The sequence below is a fragment of the Dromiciops gliroides genome, chromosome 5 (assembly GCF_019393635.1).
Source record: "Dromiciops gliroides isolate mDroGli1 chromosome 5, mDroGli1.pri, whole genome shotgun sequence".
Taxonomy (NCBI): domain Eukaryota; kingdom Metazoa; phylum Chordata; class Mammalia; order Microbiotheria; family Microbiotheriidae; genus Dromiciops; species Dromiciops gliroides.
Window position 1 is genome coordinate 188,264,209 of NC_057865.1, and position 14,056 is coordinate 188,278,264.

Sequence of the window (14,056 nt, forward strand, 5' to 3'; positions counted from 1 at the left end):
GAATGTTATGTGCTCATCCCAACTAGTTCCAAAGCTCACCCAAATGGGGAAAATAAGAAAATTTATAGGTATGTTTATGCATTTTTTTCTAAGTCAGTCAGAGTCTTTATAAAGCAAAATTTTATCTTAAAATGAAATGGGGAAGGGAAGAAGAGAGCAAGGAGGGGAAAGGGCAAGTTAGAATATAGGCTGGTGATCAGAAGCAAGCAGAAAGAGTCAAATTACCTGCCAGCAGGCTGGGGCTCTGCATGGATCCAGGCTGCTGCATTTACCATTATACGAGCTGCATTATTGGGGGAAGGGAAGTTTAAAAAGGCATTGACCCCGAAAGTTCTCAAAACTTCTCACTCATCATCAGGAAGGGGGAAGGAGGAAATTTTTTTCTCTGGGTTTTTTTTTTTTTTTTGGCTCCGGAAAAGGCTGGCAAAGAACAGTAACAGTAGAAACAGTTAGAATGTTTCTTTAAAAACAAAACAAAAAACAAAAAAATAAAACATTAAAGAAATAAAAAGCCAAGTTTTCATTAATATAAGAAGGTTTAACACTAAAGTTAGACACCCTCCCCAAAACAGTATACCAACAAGAATTTGGTAAAAGAAATAAAATACCGCACAAAAAAGCCCAAAACAAAATCAAAAGCATTTCAAGTCAAATCTGGAAGAGGACTAGGAGATTCCAACAGCAGATTTTTGTCTACTACTGAGACACTCCAAAATCCAAGCTTCAAAGACGCTTAACATACTTTAAATAAAACATTTATTTTTTAAAAAGAAAGAAAAAGGAGTGAATCTGGTTATAAATCCTGCAATATATTACTTCTTAAAATCCTAGAACAATGAATGAAAACAAATTTTAAATAAAATAAAAAACAGTAGCAGCAGAGGTTACCTGTCTGAGCACCTACATTTCCTTAGGGAGGAGGGGATCGTGTCTCACCAGCCACATAGCCCATAAACCTTCTCAAAAAGAGTGAGCCAGGAAAAAAATAATGTAACACGAGATTTGATTTTACAGTCTCCCTAAGCCCTCCCATAGCCCAAAACTGGGGTTTTACTCGTGAGTAAAACAACTTTTGTTTACCCTTTTTTTTTCCTTTTTTTTTTTTTCACTGGGAAGAGTAGGGGAGTTGATTTGGAAAGTCAGTGATTTCACACGATGCCTTCTCAAAGTCTGATGGAGTGCTTGATGAAAGCATGTCTCTGTGGTTTTTTTTTCCCCCAAAGACTCAAATGTTCCAAAGCTGTTTCTTGAGCAGATAGCATGCACACAAAGATTTCAAAGTTGGGTGGAGGAAAAGCCAGCAGAAATGATTAAGCAGCTTGTGAGCATCAAAAAAAATTTTTTAAGTGGGGAAAAAAATAAAATGGAACCGTCCATAACGTGTGTGCATGCGTACAGTCCAACTTCCATCATGTGCAAGATGAGGAAACGATCCAGAAAATAATTTTTAAAAAAAAAATACAGCATTAAAAAGTACAAGTGTGACAAGCTACAATGCTCTACAAACAATTCAAACTTTGACATGATTATAGTTACACATATACTGACAGGATACATTTCTACCTTTCCAAACAGTAACGAGGTTTATACAAAAGGAATTACAAATACAAAAATAAACTTAGTTGCAACTTAAACATAAATATTTGAATAAGTCTCATTTGGCTCTTTTAGGAAAACTTTTCTCTTACCTCTATTTAATGAAGGAATAGAGGAAAACAGCTAGGTTTTACTGCTTTTTTCACTCTTTACATGTGAACTTCCAAATCATAACAAGGTTGGTGAATCTACAGTTTAGAACAGTGTAATTATGTAAAAATAGTTTTATCAAAGTATGAATAAACTAGTGATGGACTGCTTCAGATATCCTCCCCTCTTATTTTGCATGTGGATTATATGCTATGAGTGTATAAGTGCAAATGACATTAAATTAATTTCCCCTATTCCCTCCCTTTCCAATACCACAAACCCTAAGGTTCTTTCCCTTTATCGTCAAAGGGAAAAAAACATTTACTTGTACACACACACACACACACACACACACACAAAACACATTCTCACACACAGACATATTCCAAATACATCTGTCATAGAGATGTTCTCTACATGAAAACATTTGTGGTAAATGCAACTAAGCACGTTTCCTCCTTAATTTTTTTTTTACTTCTCTTGACCAAACAATGTACTGGACCCATCAAAATAACAGAATTCGATTAGAGTACCATTTGACATGTGATCATTTTCTGTTTATGGCTCACAAGTGTATGAAGATATACACAAAGTACTCTGATTATAAGCCAAATTGTTTGAATGTGATTTAGAGTATCCTAATTTTCATAATAAACTCCTGAATATAGCATCTTCCACTATGAAGTCAGACACTGGCACAGTTAAGAGTTACTATTCTATTTACCAAAAATTAACCTTCTACTGAATTTTAATAATTTAATTCTATTTTAAAATCCATTTTTGTTACATTCCTTTTTAAAATGAAAGAAAAAAAATCCTATACAAATAAGCATGATCAAACCTCTGTTACAACAGGTTAATACTGATCTTTCTTTTTATTGCCTTGAAGTCTCTCTAGTAGTATCCACGAGATTATGTTTAAGGTCCACATGAAGGTAAACAGCACTGGAGAAGCAAAGAAGTGGCTCAAATAAAAACTGCAGAGGATTGTAGGGGAGATGGTGCTTGCTCTTTTAAGAATCCTGCGGAGGTTGGCAGCATTTCCATTTGTCTCTCATACATACTCCAACACCTCTTTGGGATACCTTTATCCCTGTTCATTACTGTTGTTGTTTGTGTATATGTGTGTTTATGTGTGCTGACACCACTTTTAGCTTTAGGGCTTTACAGATTTAGTGGGCAAGGGAGAAAAAGTAACAGGGAAAGCTGATAATTTTATGAGACCCAGTTATAACTGACCCAATGATGCTGTCTTCATTTTTCTTCTTTCCTCCCACCCTTCCCTCCAAACCCCATGGGAAGAAGTGGGGAAATGCCTGGCCAAGAGAGTGGACATAAAACTAGTGGCCTTGGATAAACATACCCTGAAAAGTCAATAACTAAGGAAAGAAATCAACTGACACAAAATAACATAGAAACACAGACCTGGGAAGTATCTATTCTTCACTGTGGCTTCAAGTGGTTGCTCCCCCCAAATGCCTCATGAAGTCTAGTTCTTAAAAACAACTCACATTCTGTTCCCTGAAGTCAAAAGCTACATACTTCACTTCAGATCCCACTGACTTTATCTGGTCTTTATCTCACTAAGTATTTAGGTAAAAGAAAACCCCCACTAGCCATCTCCCACACATACATGCCCCTAAACACACACACACACACACACACACACACACACACACACACACACACACACACACACCCCTCCCCTTTCTAAAATGTGAATGCAAGTACATAATACTGGCATCATGATGGATTCAGGAGCTTAAAGCAGCTCTAATTTTCCCAAATATAAATTAATTTTCTGTCCTCACCTTAAGACACCCAACCACCACTGAAGGACAAAACAAAGGAAAAAAAGGGAAAGGAAAAAAGGATAATAAAAAAAGATGCACAGGCTTCAATTCAGTGTCTTGTTAACAAAAGGTAGCGTTTTCTTCACTTTGGCCATTGTTAAAGATGCAGGCATAGAGCAGGGAATATTGGACTAGCATGTATTAAAAAATGCAACATTAACATAGTATATATCTTCCAAAAGACTAAAACACTAACAAATACAAGGCAATGCACATATCTTTAAACTAGTGTAAGTTTTTCCACATTCGATTAAATGTTACTTTGTACACCAAACATTGCAACGCTGTTCATCTATCTTCTATTATGCAAACATGCCACTTCTGTCATTATTAAATGTTTTTACAGATCACATCTATCTTGCCCTCCCATCTAATATGAAAAACAAAATGCAACCATAAAATATGAAGCACCCATATTAAAACTGTTCTGGAAGATTTGTGAAGATATATGAACACAGATTTGGATACTGAAATGGCAGAAATTTCGGTATTGTATATTAAAAGGCTTCTTCAATTTTGGATGTTTCCTCTGACCCATTTCTAATAAGTGATCTCAGGAGGGAAATTATGATCTGCAGTAAAGTGTTGACTTTCCAAATCCAGAACATATAAGGAGTTGTGCAAGAATCTCATATCCCCTCTTCTCTGGCCCTAAAGCACATTCATTTTGAAGCTTATTTTAAAAGGTAACAATAGGGAAGGAATTATCTACTTGGGCTTGAAGACCTTATACCCCCTTTTCTGCCTTATTAATTCATATGGTAAAATTCCATTTATTGGTTCTGAAGTATTAAAAAATGGAGGATAGCAGTGACTGAAAAACATAGGCTTTTCCTTTTCTCTCTTTGTTCTCTTATCTAACCTGGCTCAGTTTCCCCTCCAGCTCCCTGACCTTCTCTCATAAACAGCATTGCAAGTTGGTTTAAAAAAAGGAAGGAAAAAAAAGGAAAAAAAAAGAGAGAAAGATTTACAAGGGCTTTGTTAATTATTTACAGGTGGAGTCACTCCACCAGGAGTTTGATTTCATTGGCTAGCAGCTGGTTCATGTTGAACAGGCCCCCTGGGAGCTTGGTGAGTAGCTCCCTCTCCGTGGTTTCAGGGTCGCTGTCGACAGAGCTGGAACTTGCGCTCATGTTGTCGACAGCAGTGATGGCTGGGGGGCCCAACTCTGGCTCACTAGTCTCGCTGGCCGTGGACACCACGGAGAGCAGGGACATGCGCCGTGTGAGCCGGCCAGGGGGCAGGAGGGAGGTGGCATAGTCCGCTATCATACCAGCTACGTCTAGATTACAAGCCTTATCAAAGGCGATGAAACCTACATTTGCATTGGCCTCGCAGACGCAGAATGAGCCATCATCTTTCATCAGTAGGTCAATGCCGCACACATCCATTCCCAAGATGTTTGACACCTGGATGGCAAGCTGTTTTCCTTGTTCACTCAGTGAGCACATCATTCCCACACCACCTAAGAAAGGCAGTCACATAGGTAGATATAAACAGGATTGAATTTTCTCAAATGAGCAGAAGAGATTACATACAAAAACTTGGCATTTCTTTTGTTTTTGTTTTTTTTTGGTGAGGCCATTGGGGTTAAGTGACTTGCCCGGGGTCACACAGCTAGTAAGTGTTAAATGTCGGAGGTCAGATTTGAACTCAGATACTCCTGAATCCAGGGCCGGTGCTCTATCGACTGCGCCACCTAGCTGCCCCAAGCTTGACATTTCTTGATATTACTAGTCTTTTTAGACTCTCAAGTTAAATTAAACCAAATGGTCTTGGATCTCATTTTTTTTTTAAGTGAGGCAATTGGGGTTAAGTGACATGTCCAGGGTCACACAGCTAGTAAGTGTTAAGTGTCTGAGGCCGGATTTGAACTCAGGTACTCCTGACTCCAGGGCTGGTGCTCTATCCACTGTGCCACCTAGCTGCCCTGGATCCCATTTTTTTTAAGTGACATGTCCAGGGTCACACAAGTTGTGTGTGTCAAGTGATGTAGTACGATGGGTACTTTATCCACTGTGCCACCTAGTTGCACCTTTTCTATCTCTTACAGACATAAAAGCAGGATCCTAAATTCAAGCCATTTATTCATGAATGATTCCCTAACCCAATCTTCTAGAACTAAGGAGTAAAGCACAGAAAAGTCACATTGTATTCTATTCTATTTAAGCCCTTCCTTTTACCACTTAGGAAGTCATAGTTATCAATAGACCTTCCATTTGAGCTATCAGTTGGAGAATCTATTGATATCTATATCTTCTAAGTGCTATCTTACCGACTCTTGTTCCTATCATGGGTAACTATTTTGGGGAATAATAAAGGAAGAAGCCTCTAAACATTCTGAAAGGATCTATGCTTTTGTTCATATAAATACTATAAAAATAATGATAATAAAAGGTAACATTTATGTAATGTTTACTATATGCTAAGCACTTTACAATTATTTCATTTGATCCACACAACCACCATGACAGATAGGTGCTGTTATTATCCACATTTTTGTTTGTTTGTTTTTTTTTTATTTTTGCAGGGCAATGAGGGTTAAGTGACTTGCCCAGGGTCACATAGCTAGTAAGTGTCAAGTGTCTGAGGCCAGATTTGAACTCAGGTACTCCTGAATCCAGGACCGGCTTTATCTACTGCACCATCTAGCTGCCCTATTATCCATTTTACAGATGAAGAAACCGAGGTAGAGAGAGGTCAAGTGACTTGCCTAAGGTCATGCAGGTAGTAAGTATCTTAAGTATGGATCTGAAGTCAGAACCTCCTGACACTGCACCACTTAGCTGCCTCAGAGAAGGAAAGTCATGTGTTGGAAAGAATAAGTAGATCATTTTTGCTGGAATATGAAGTGTTGTAAGACAGAATGTTTTGACCAAACTCAGAATCAGATTGTACAGGATTTTAAATACTGAACAATAAAGTTTTTATTTTTATCTTAGTGACACAACAGGAAGGCACTGAAGCTTTTCAATCAGGGAAATGACATACAGATAGTTCTTGCTTTATGTAAATAGACCATTCTGTAACCTCTACATAAAGTTATTTTTTTATTGTAATGTGAATTTGGCTGTGAACATGGGAACAGGAGGAAGGAGGGAGGAAGGCAGGAAGGGAACTGTACACCCATGCAGTGAAGGGACCAGAAGACATGTGGGAACTAGGGACTGAGAAGCAAGAGGAGGAGGTATACATGGGGGCTAGGTTCTGGCATTTAGGGGCCTGGCTGGAACCAGGAGGAATAATATGGGGGAGGACGGGTGAGATACAGACAGAGGAAAGGAGAGGCAACACATGGGGCCTTGGAACAGACATGCGGTACTGAGCATGGACAGAATGAAGACTGACCCATGAAAATGGGAGCAAAAGATTTCCTCTCCGTCCCCCTGCCAGGGGTCTCAAGCCCCTCTCCTGATTTAGCAGCACCAGTCTGTCCATGTGTCAGTTCTGCTTTTACTTGAAGGTGGTTTTTATTTTTTTGGTGGGGGGTGGGAGTGGGGTGGGTGTGGGAGGCAGCAGAGTGCCAAGCCAATGGGCAAGAGTGGAGAAAGAGAAAGTTAAGCTTTTTTTGGTTTATTGGTTTGGTTTGTTTTATTTTGGGGGGGGAGCATGGGGCAAATGCAGATTTCTTTCAGAAATCTTTCCCTAAAGTGAGAGCTATAAATTTGGCAGCTGCGTAAAATATGGATTGAAGAGAGACAAAGACAGGAAACCTATTGGAAGGGTACTGCAGCAGTCTAGAATTAAGATATTAGTGGGCACAGGCTAGGGTGGTGACAATGTGGATAGAGAAAAGGGGCAGATAAAGGGATGCTGTAGAGACAGAACTGATAACTGTAGTGATTAGCAGAAGAGTGAAAAGTCAAAGTTGGGAACCTGGGTAACTAGAAGTAAAGAGGTGCCCTCAACAGCAGTAAGGAAGTTTAGAGGAGCGCCTGTTTAATGAAAAAGAGAATAAGCTCCTACATACAAAATTATAATGTCAGCTAATGAAAACTTAACTTCACCTACTACTTCTGGGTAAATACACTGTACTCATAGTAGTTCTTGGCTTTAACAAAGAACTGGAAACTAATGGGATACTCTCTCAGTTGAGGGATGACTGAACAAATTACAAAATATAAATGTAACAGAATATTACTGTGTTATAAGAAATAATGAACAGGACTAGTTCAGAGAAACCTGAAAAATTTGCATGAACTAATGCAGAGCAAAGTGTGCAGAATCAGGATAAAGACAAACTTTGATGGAGCAGCTAGGTGGTGAAGTGGATAAAACACTGGCCCTGGATTCAGGAGGACCTGAGTTCAAATCCTGCCTTAGACACCTGACACCCCTCATTGTCCCCCCCAAACAAAACCAAAAACAAACAAACAACAACAAAAAGACAAACTTTGAAAAACTAAAACTGATCAACATAATAAATCAACTACAATTTCAGAGGACTGCTGAGGAAAAAAGCTATTCAATCTCCTGAAAGAGGGGTGATGGACTCAGGATGTAGAATGCAGAATATTTATATTTTGGACACAGCCGATGTAAAAATTTAGCTTGATTATGCATATTTGTTACAAAGGTATTGTTTTTGTTTTTCTATTTTTTAATAGGTTGGGGGAAGGCATGAAGAAAAAAATAGAATTTTCAATTAGCAATTGGAAAAATTAAATTTTATTTTGGAAATGTTCAGTGAGATGTTTATGAAATATCTAAGTGGAAAGATGGTGATGTTTAAGTATAGCCCCAGAGAAAGATAGGTGTATGTGTGTGTGTATTTATATAGGTATGTGTATTATACACAAAAACATAGAGGTATATGTATATACATACACACATACATATGTATGTACATGCAGATTTGAGAGTCAGTTTCCTCATCTGTAAAGTATGGAGGCTGAGCTAGATAAATGCTAAGATTATTTCCAAATCTAAAGCCTATATGATCTTAATCTAGCCATGATTACCAGGCATATCATGTATACTAGTGCAAAAATAGTTTTCATCCAGAAACCACGAAAGCATAATTCAAATTTTATGGCCAGAGTTGTGATTTTATTGGTATGGATACCTCCCTTTGAGGAAATTCCTTCTACCAGAGCTGATCAGCTACCCTTTGAAACTTATAGTTTTGGAGAACTAGACAGCGCACCAAGAGTTTCAATGCTAGTCCAGGGTCACACACAGCAAGTATGCATCATAGACAGGACTCCAAGATGAATTATCTAGTAAAAAAACATTTATGAAGCACCTACCATATGCAAGGCATTGTACTTAGTGTTGGGGATACAAAAACAGTCCCTGCCGCCCTCAAGAAGCTCAATGATTTTTGCAGTTGAACATACAACATTGTATCTCCTTGAGAATAATTCCCATACACATTAGCAGAGCCGGAGGGTGGAAAGAATGTGTAATCTGAGGAACTGAGTCCAAATCCCAACTCAGCACTTCACTGCCTGTGTATGCCCAGATACATCACAGCACCCTCTGGAACCCAATTTCCTGATTTGTAAAAAAATGAAGGGTTTTGATTATATGACTCCTAGGATCGCTGAGCTATAAATCCTAGGGCACAAAAATAACAGGGTGAAAAAAAATGCCTTTCCCCCCAATGCTTCTAGCCAGGGCTACCAACAGAGGAGCTACTTATGCCTCCCCTCAATCTTACTCCTTCCTACCAAACCACAAGATAATATAGGGTTTTGGGGGCCCTGTAAAGGTTTAGGAGATGGAAACTAAGGAGAGGTAACTGAAAGCATCCTTGTCAGATCCATTGTAATATTTGCATCAAGTTCCTGACTGAAGGAAATATTTATAATATGTTTACAGATTGGAAATGGAAAAGGAGAACCAAGAGTTTAGTGCACATTTCCACTGCTTTAAAAATAATTCGAAAGATACACCCTACTTAATAACAGGTTTATCTATAGCTGGAAGAAATTGTAGGGATCATCTAATCCAATCCCCTTAATTACAAATGAAGAAACCGAGACTCAATGGGGTTGAGTGACTTGTTCATGGTCACACAGCTATTAAATCAGGAATTGAACCCAGGTCCCCTGAGTCCATATCCTGTACTCTTTCTAGTATATTATGTTGTTCTATACAGGTGTATAACATTATTATTTATAACTTACAAAGTAAAAAAAACCTATTTACTTTGGATAAGTGCCGATCGGGAACAGCTACACTATCCATTTATGTACTTCAACAATTTTACCTAGTGAACAGTTGCTTTGCATCCTTCCATCAGTTGAACAGCGCAGCATAGTGCCGACTACACGGCCTCCCACCACAATGACACGCACATCCCGGCCATGGGATTCCTTTATATACTTCTGGAATAGGTATGGAGCTTCATGGCGAATAAGATGGCTTAGATCAGCCAAGTGGTGCTTATCTCGAGCCAAGAAAACAGCTTTACCTTTAGGTAAGAAGAAAAAAAAAAGATGCTAAAAGTAATACTATGGGCAACTGATAATTATTTCTGTCTCTTTGGCACCCTCCTCCACAATACCTAAGTTTTAAAACACCATGATACTTAAATCAATAATACTTTAGTTTTTCCCAATGAAATGTCATGATCATTTAGTGAAGTCTTAAAGTATGATATTAAGTAATACATGGCTTAACAGGAAAAGAAAAGGATACATTTCTATTTCAACTTTAACTATATTAAAATGTTTCCTGAGAGTAGTGGTGATAGTAAAAATGGCTTACATTTATTTCTATATCACTTTTTTTTTTTTAGTGAGGCAATTGGGGTTAAGTGACTTGCCCACACAGCTAGTAAGTGTTAAGTGTCTGAGGCCGGATTTGAACTCAGGTACTCCTGACTCCAGGGCCGGTGCTCTATCCACTGTGCCACCTAGCTGCCCCTACATATCACTTTTAAGGTATGCAGAACAATTGACATACACCATATCATCCAACCTCCATTACATTACCTTTGGAGATAGCTTTTACTAACTATCATCAAAGTCCTACTTTTAAAAAATCATCTAAGGATTCCAGATGATCTTGCAGAATTTGTCTTTTCCTTGAAACTTAACTTCTAAAAATAGACTATGATACTCTTCCCATCCTAGGCTTCTATTTTGGAATCCTACCCTTTCCTCCTTCACTACTGCTCCAAAGCCATCTGAAAGCATTTCTGTCACAACAACCTTCATTTCACATGCTTTGGTATCTTTGGTAGGCAGAGGCATAGCTTTCTTTACTAAAAACAATCAGAAATAACACAGTCTCTCAAAAAGGAATATTTTGATTCTTTAAATAATATAATCAAAATAACTTAAGATAGCTTTTAGTAATGGAAAGGGGAAAAAAACTGGGAGGGAACTTGGCCTTTAGAAAAAAGGATATATATAGTCCAGCTAAGAACAATAACTGATTAGCTTGGTCAGGTTTATCTCTATAGCAATCTTCCTTGCTCTGATTCCATATAGCTAGTTCCTAACTTACAAAAATGTTGTGCTCCAATCATTTATAAAATGGCTATTTGGAACTATGAATACAATTTCCCATAGAAGCAATGTAAACAAATGGTGAACAGATTTCTAATTTAACTTATAAAATGTTATGTAATTCATTTAGCTTGTGGCACCATAAAATGTAAAAGGAGCCTCAGCTGCCATGTAAACAGTTGGGCTGACAAGGTATATCAACTCTAAGACAGGTTTTACCTTAAAACGCAACCATAAATACATACAAAGGACTTATGTTAGAGCCCATAAACAGTAAAGACAATGGCCCTTCTCATTGTAAGAATTAAATTCCATGGGGCAGCTAGGTGGCGCAGTGGATAGAGCACCGGCCCTGGAGTCAGGAGTACCTGAGTTCAAATCTGGCCTCAGAAACTTAACACTTACTGGCTGTGTGACCCTGGGCAAGTCACTTAACCCCAATTGCCTCACTTTAAAAAAAAAAAAAAAAGAATTAAATTCCAATTCTTTTGGCTTAATATTTTCACCACTTAAATTCTCTGACATTCTAAAGGCAATTTAAAAGCAATTGTAAAGGTCAGTTTGAATAAAGACAGAATTATTATTTTTTTACTGTAATCCAATTCAACGAGCATTTTTGAAGCACCCACTATGTGCAAGGCACTGGAGATACTGACAAAAGGTGCTGAGTTTACAGTAAGTAAATAGATAATATATGATAATGGAGGGAGGAGATAAAGCATATTAACAACTAGAAGGATTTGGAATAGCTTCCTTTGGGTTAGGGGTTTCTATGCTTGTCAAGGGACAAGCTTCTTTGTATGGGGACTATTTGGTAAATAATATATTATCCTATTGAAGTATTACAAAAGAAGCAGTAGTTGTGAAAAAAAAGAGAAAACAGGGTAGAATGGGAAAAGATGGGAATGTTATAGTACATCTAAATATTGCGGAAGGAATAATTCCCTACCAGCTGAAACCAAATGAATGAGCTTTGGATACAAAATGCTTTTCATACCTCGCTAGAAAAAAAAAAAAAAAACAGTGACCAAGAGTCAGTAAAGGATGAGCTAATTATATCTGTAATAACCAGAAACTCAAATCTTTGGTGTACTACTTTAGAAACATAATCCTTTCTTAGTAAAGAATGTGCCTTTTGCCTCATTTCTAAAATATATACACAACTAAATCAAATTTATAAGAATGTAAGTCATTCCACAATTGAGAAATGGTCAAATAATATGTATGAACAGGCAGTTTTCAGATGAAGAAATCAAAGCTATCTATTGCCATATTAAAAAATGCTCTAAGGGGGCAGCTAGGTGGCGCAGTGGATAAAGCACAGGCCCTGGATTCAGGAGGACCCGAGTTCAAATCCAGCCTCAGACACGTGACACTAGCTGTGTGACCCTGGGCAAGTCACTTAACCCTCATTGCCCCACTTAAAAAAAAATGCTCTAAATCACTATTGAAGAGAAATGCAAATTAAAACAACTCTGAGGTACCACCTCACCCCTATCAGATAGGCTAATAATGACAAAAAAGGAAAATAATAAACGTTGGAGAATCTGTGGAAAAAATTGGAACACTAATGCTTTGTTGGTGAAGTTGTAAGACTGAGCCAACCATTCTGGAGAGCAATTTGGAACTATGGCCAAAGGGCTATGGGACTGGTGCATACCCTTTGACCCAGTAATACCACTACTAAGTCTGTATCTCAGAGAGATCATAGAAAAGGGAAAAGGACTCACATGTATTTATGGCAGCTCTCTTTGTGGTGGCAAAGAATTGGAAATCGAGGGAATGCCCATCAATTGAGGAATGGCTGAACAAGTTGTGGTATATGAATGTAATGGAATACTATTTATTGTGCTGTAAAGTAATGATGAGCAAACAGATTTCAGAAAAACCTCAAAAGACTTAAGTGAACTGTTGCTGAGTGAAGTGAGCAGAACCAGGAGAACATTGTACAGAGTAACAGCAACATTGTGTGATGATCAACTGTGATAGACTTGGCTCTTCTCAGCAGTGTAATAATCCAAGACAATTCCAAAGAATTAACTCATGATGGAAAATGCTCTCCACAACCAGAAAAAAGAACTATGGATTCTAAATGCATATTGAACCATATTGTTTTCTACTTTTTGTTTTATTTTTATTTTTTGAGGTTTTTTCCCCTTGTGTTCTGATTCTTCTTTCACAACATGACTAATGCAGAAATATGTTTAATGTAATTGTACATCCATAACCTATATCAGATTGTTTTCTATATTGGGGAGGGGGAAGGGAAGGAGGGAGGGAGAAAAATTTGGAACACTTATTAAAACAAATGTTGAAAACTATCTTTACATGAAACTGGAAGATAATAAAATAATTTTATGATAAAAAATATGTAACACATTGGTCACAGGGTTATGAGTGTCAAATGAGATAATGTATATGAAGCATTTTGCAAAACTGAATGCTCTATATAAATGTTAGTTATCAACAACAAAAAGAACGCTTTTGACTAAAATGTGCCTTAATTCCATTTATTTATTTTTTGTTTTTTTACCTTTTTTTTTAAGTGAGGAAATTGGGGTTCAGTGACTTGCCCAGGGTCACACAGCTAGTAAGTGTTAAGTGTCTGAGGCCAGATTTGAACTCAGGTACTCCTGACTCCAGGGCCGGTGCTGTATCCACTGCGCCACCTAGCTGCCCCCTTAATTCCATTTATAACAACTTATTTTTGTGAAAATTCTATTTACAATAACTCATCTTTGTGAAATCAGGATTCTGTCCTGTTTTCAATCAAATCCAGAAGGAGAAACAAAATGGTAGCTTAACATATTATGCAGGTATCTCTTTCTAAAACTATAACCAAGAATAAAACTTGTTTGACAAGAAATAGCACTAAGGGCCTCATTAATTTGATTGAGGGTTTTTTATTTGGGGGGGGGAGGGAAATGAGGGTTAAGTCACTTGCCCAGGGTCACACAGCTAGTAAGTGTCAAGTGTCTAAGGCCAGATTCAAACTCAGGTCTTCCTGAATCCAGGGTCGGTGCTTTATCCACTGCACCACTTAGCTGCCCCGAACTG

At 37.9% G+C, this 14,056-nt stretch overlaps 1 protein-coding gene across 8 annotated transcripts in view; it reads right to left on the reverse strand.

The window, feature by feature from the left end:
- The window catches only part of RIMKLB (ribosomal modification protein rimK like family member B), a 98,039-nt gene that overhangs the window by 10,013 nt on the left and 73,970 nt on the right, over positions 1-14,056 (reverse strand). For 7 of the 8 annotated variants that reach the window (XR_006353302.1, XR_006353303.1, XR_006353304.1 and 4 more), the window contains exons 5-7: positions 9,754-9,957; positions 889-5,004; positions 226-420 (exon numbers count right to left, since the gene is read on the reverse strand). Coding sequence is in view for 1 of the 8 variants with exons in the window: in XM_043967403.1 (XP_043823338.1) it covers positions 4,541-5,004; positions 9,754-9,957 (668 nt within the window). In the remaining 7 variants the exon portion in view is untranslated. The other variant, XM_043967403.1, reaches the window with a different exon arrangement.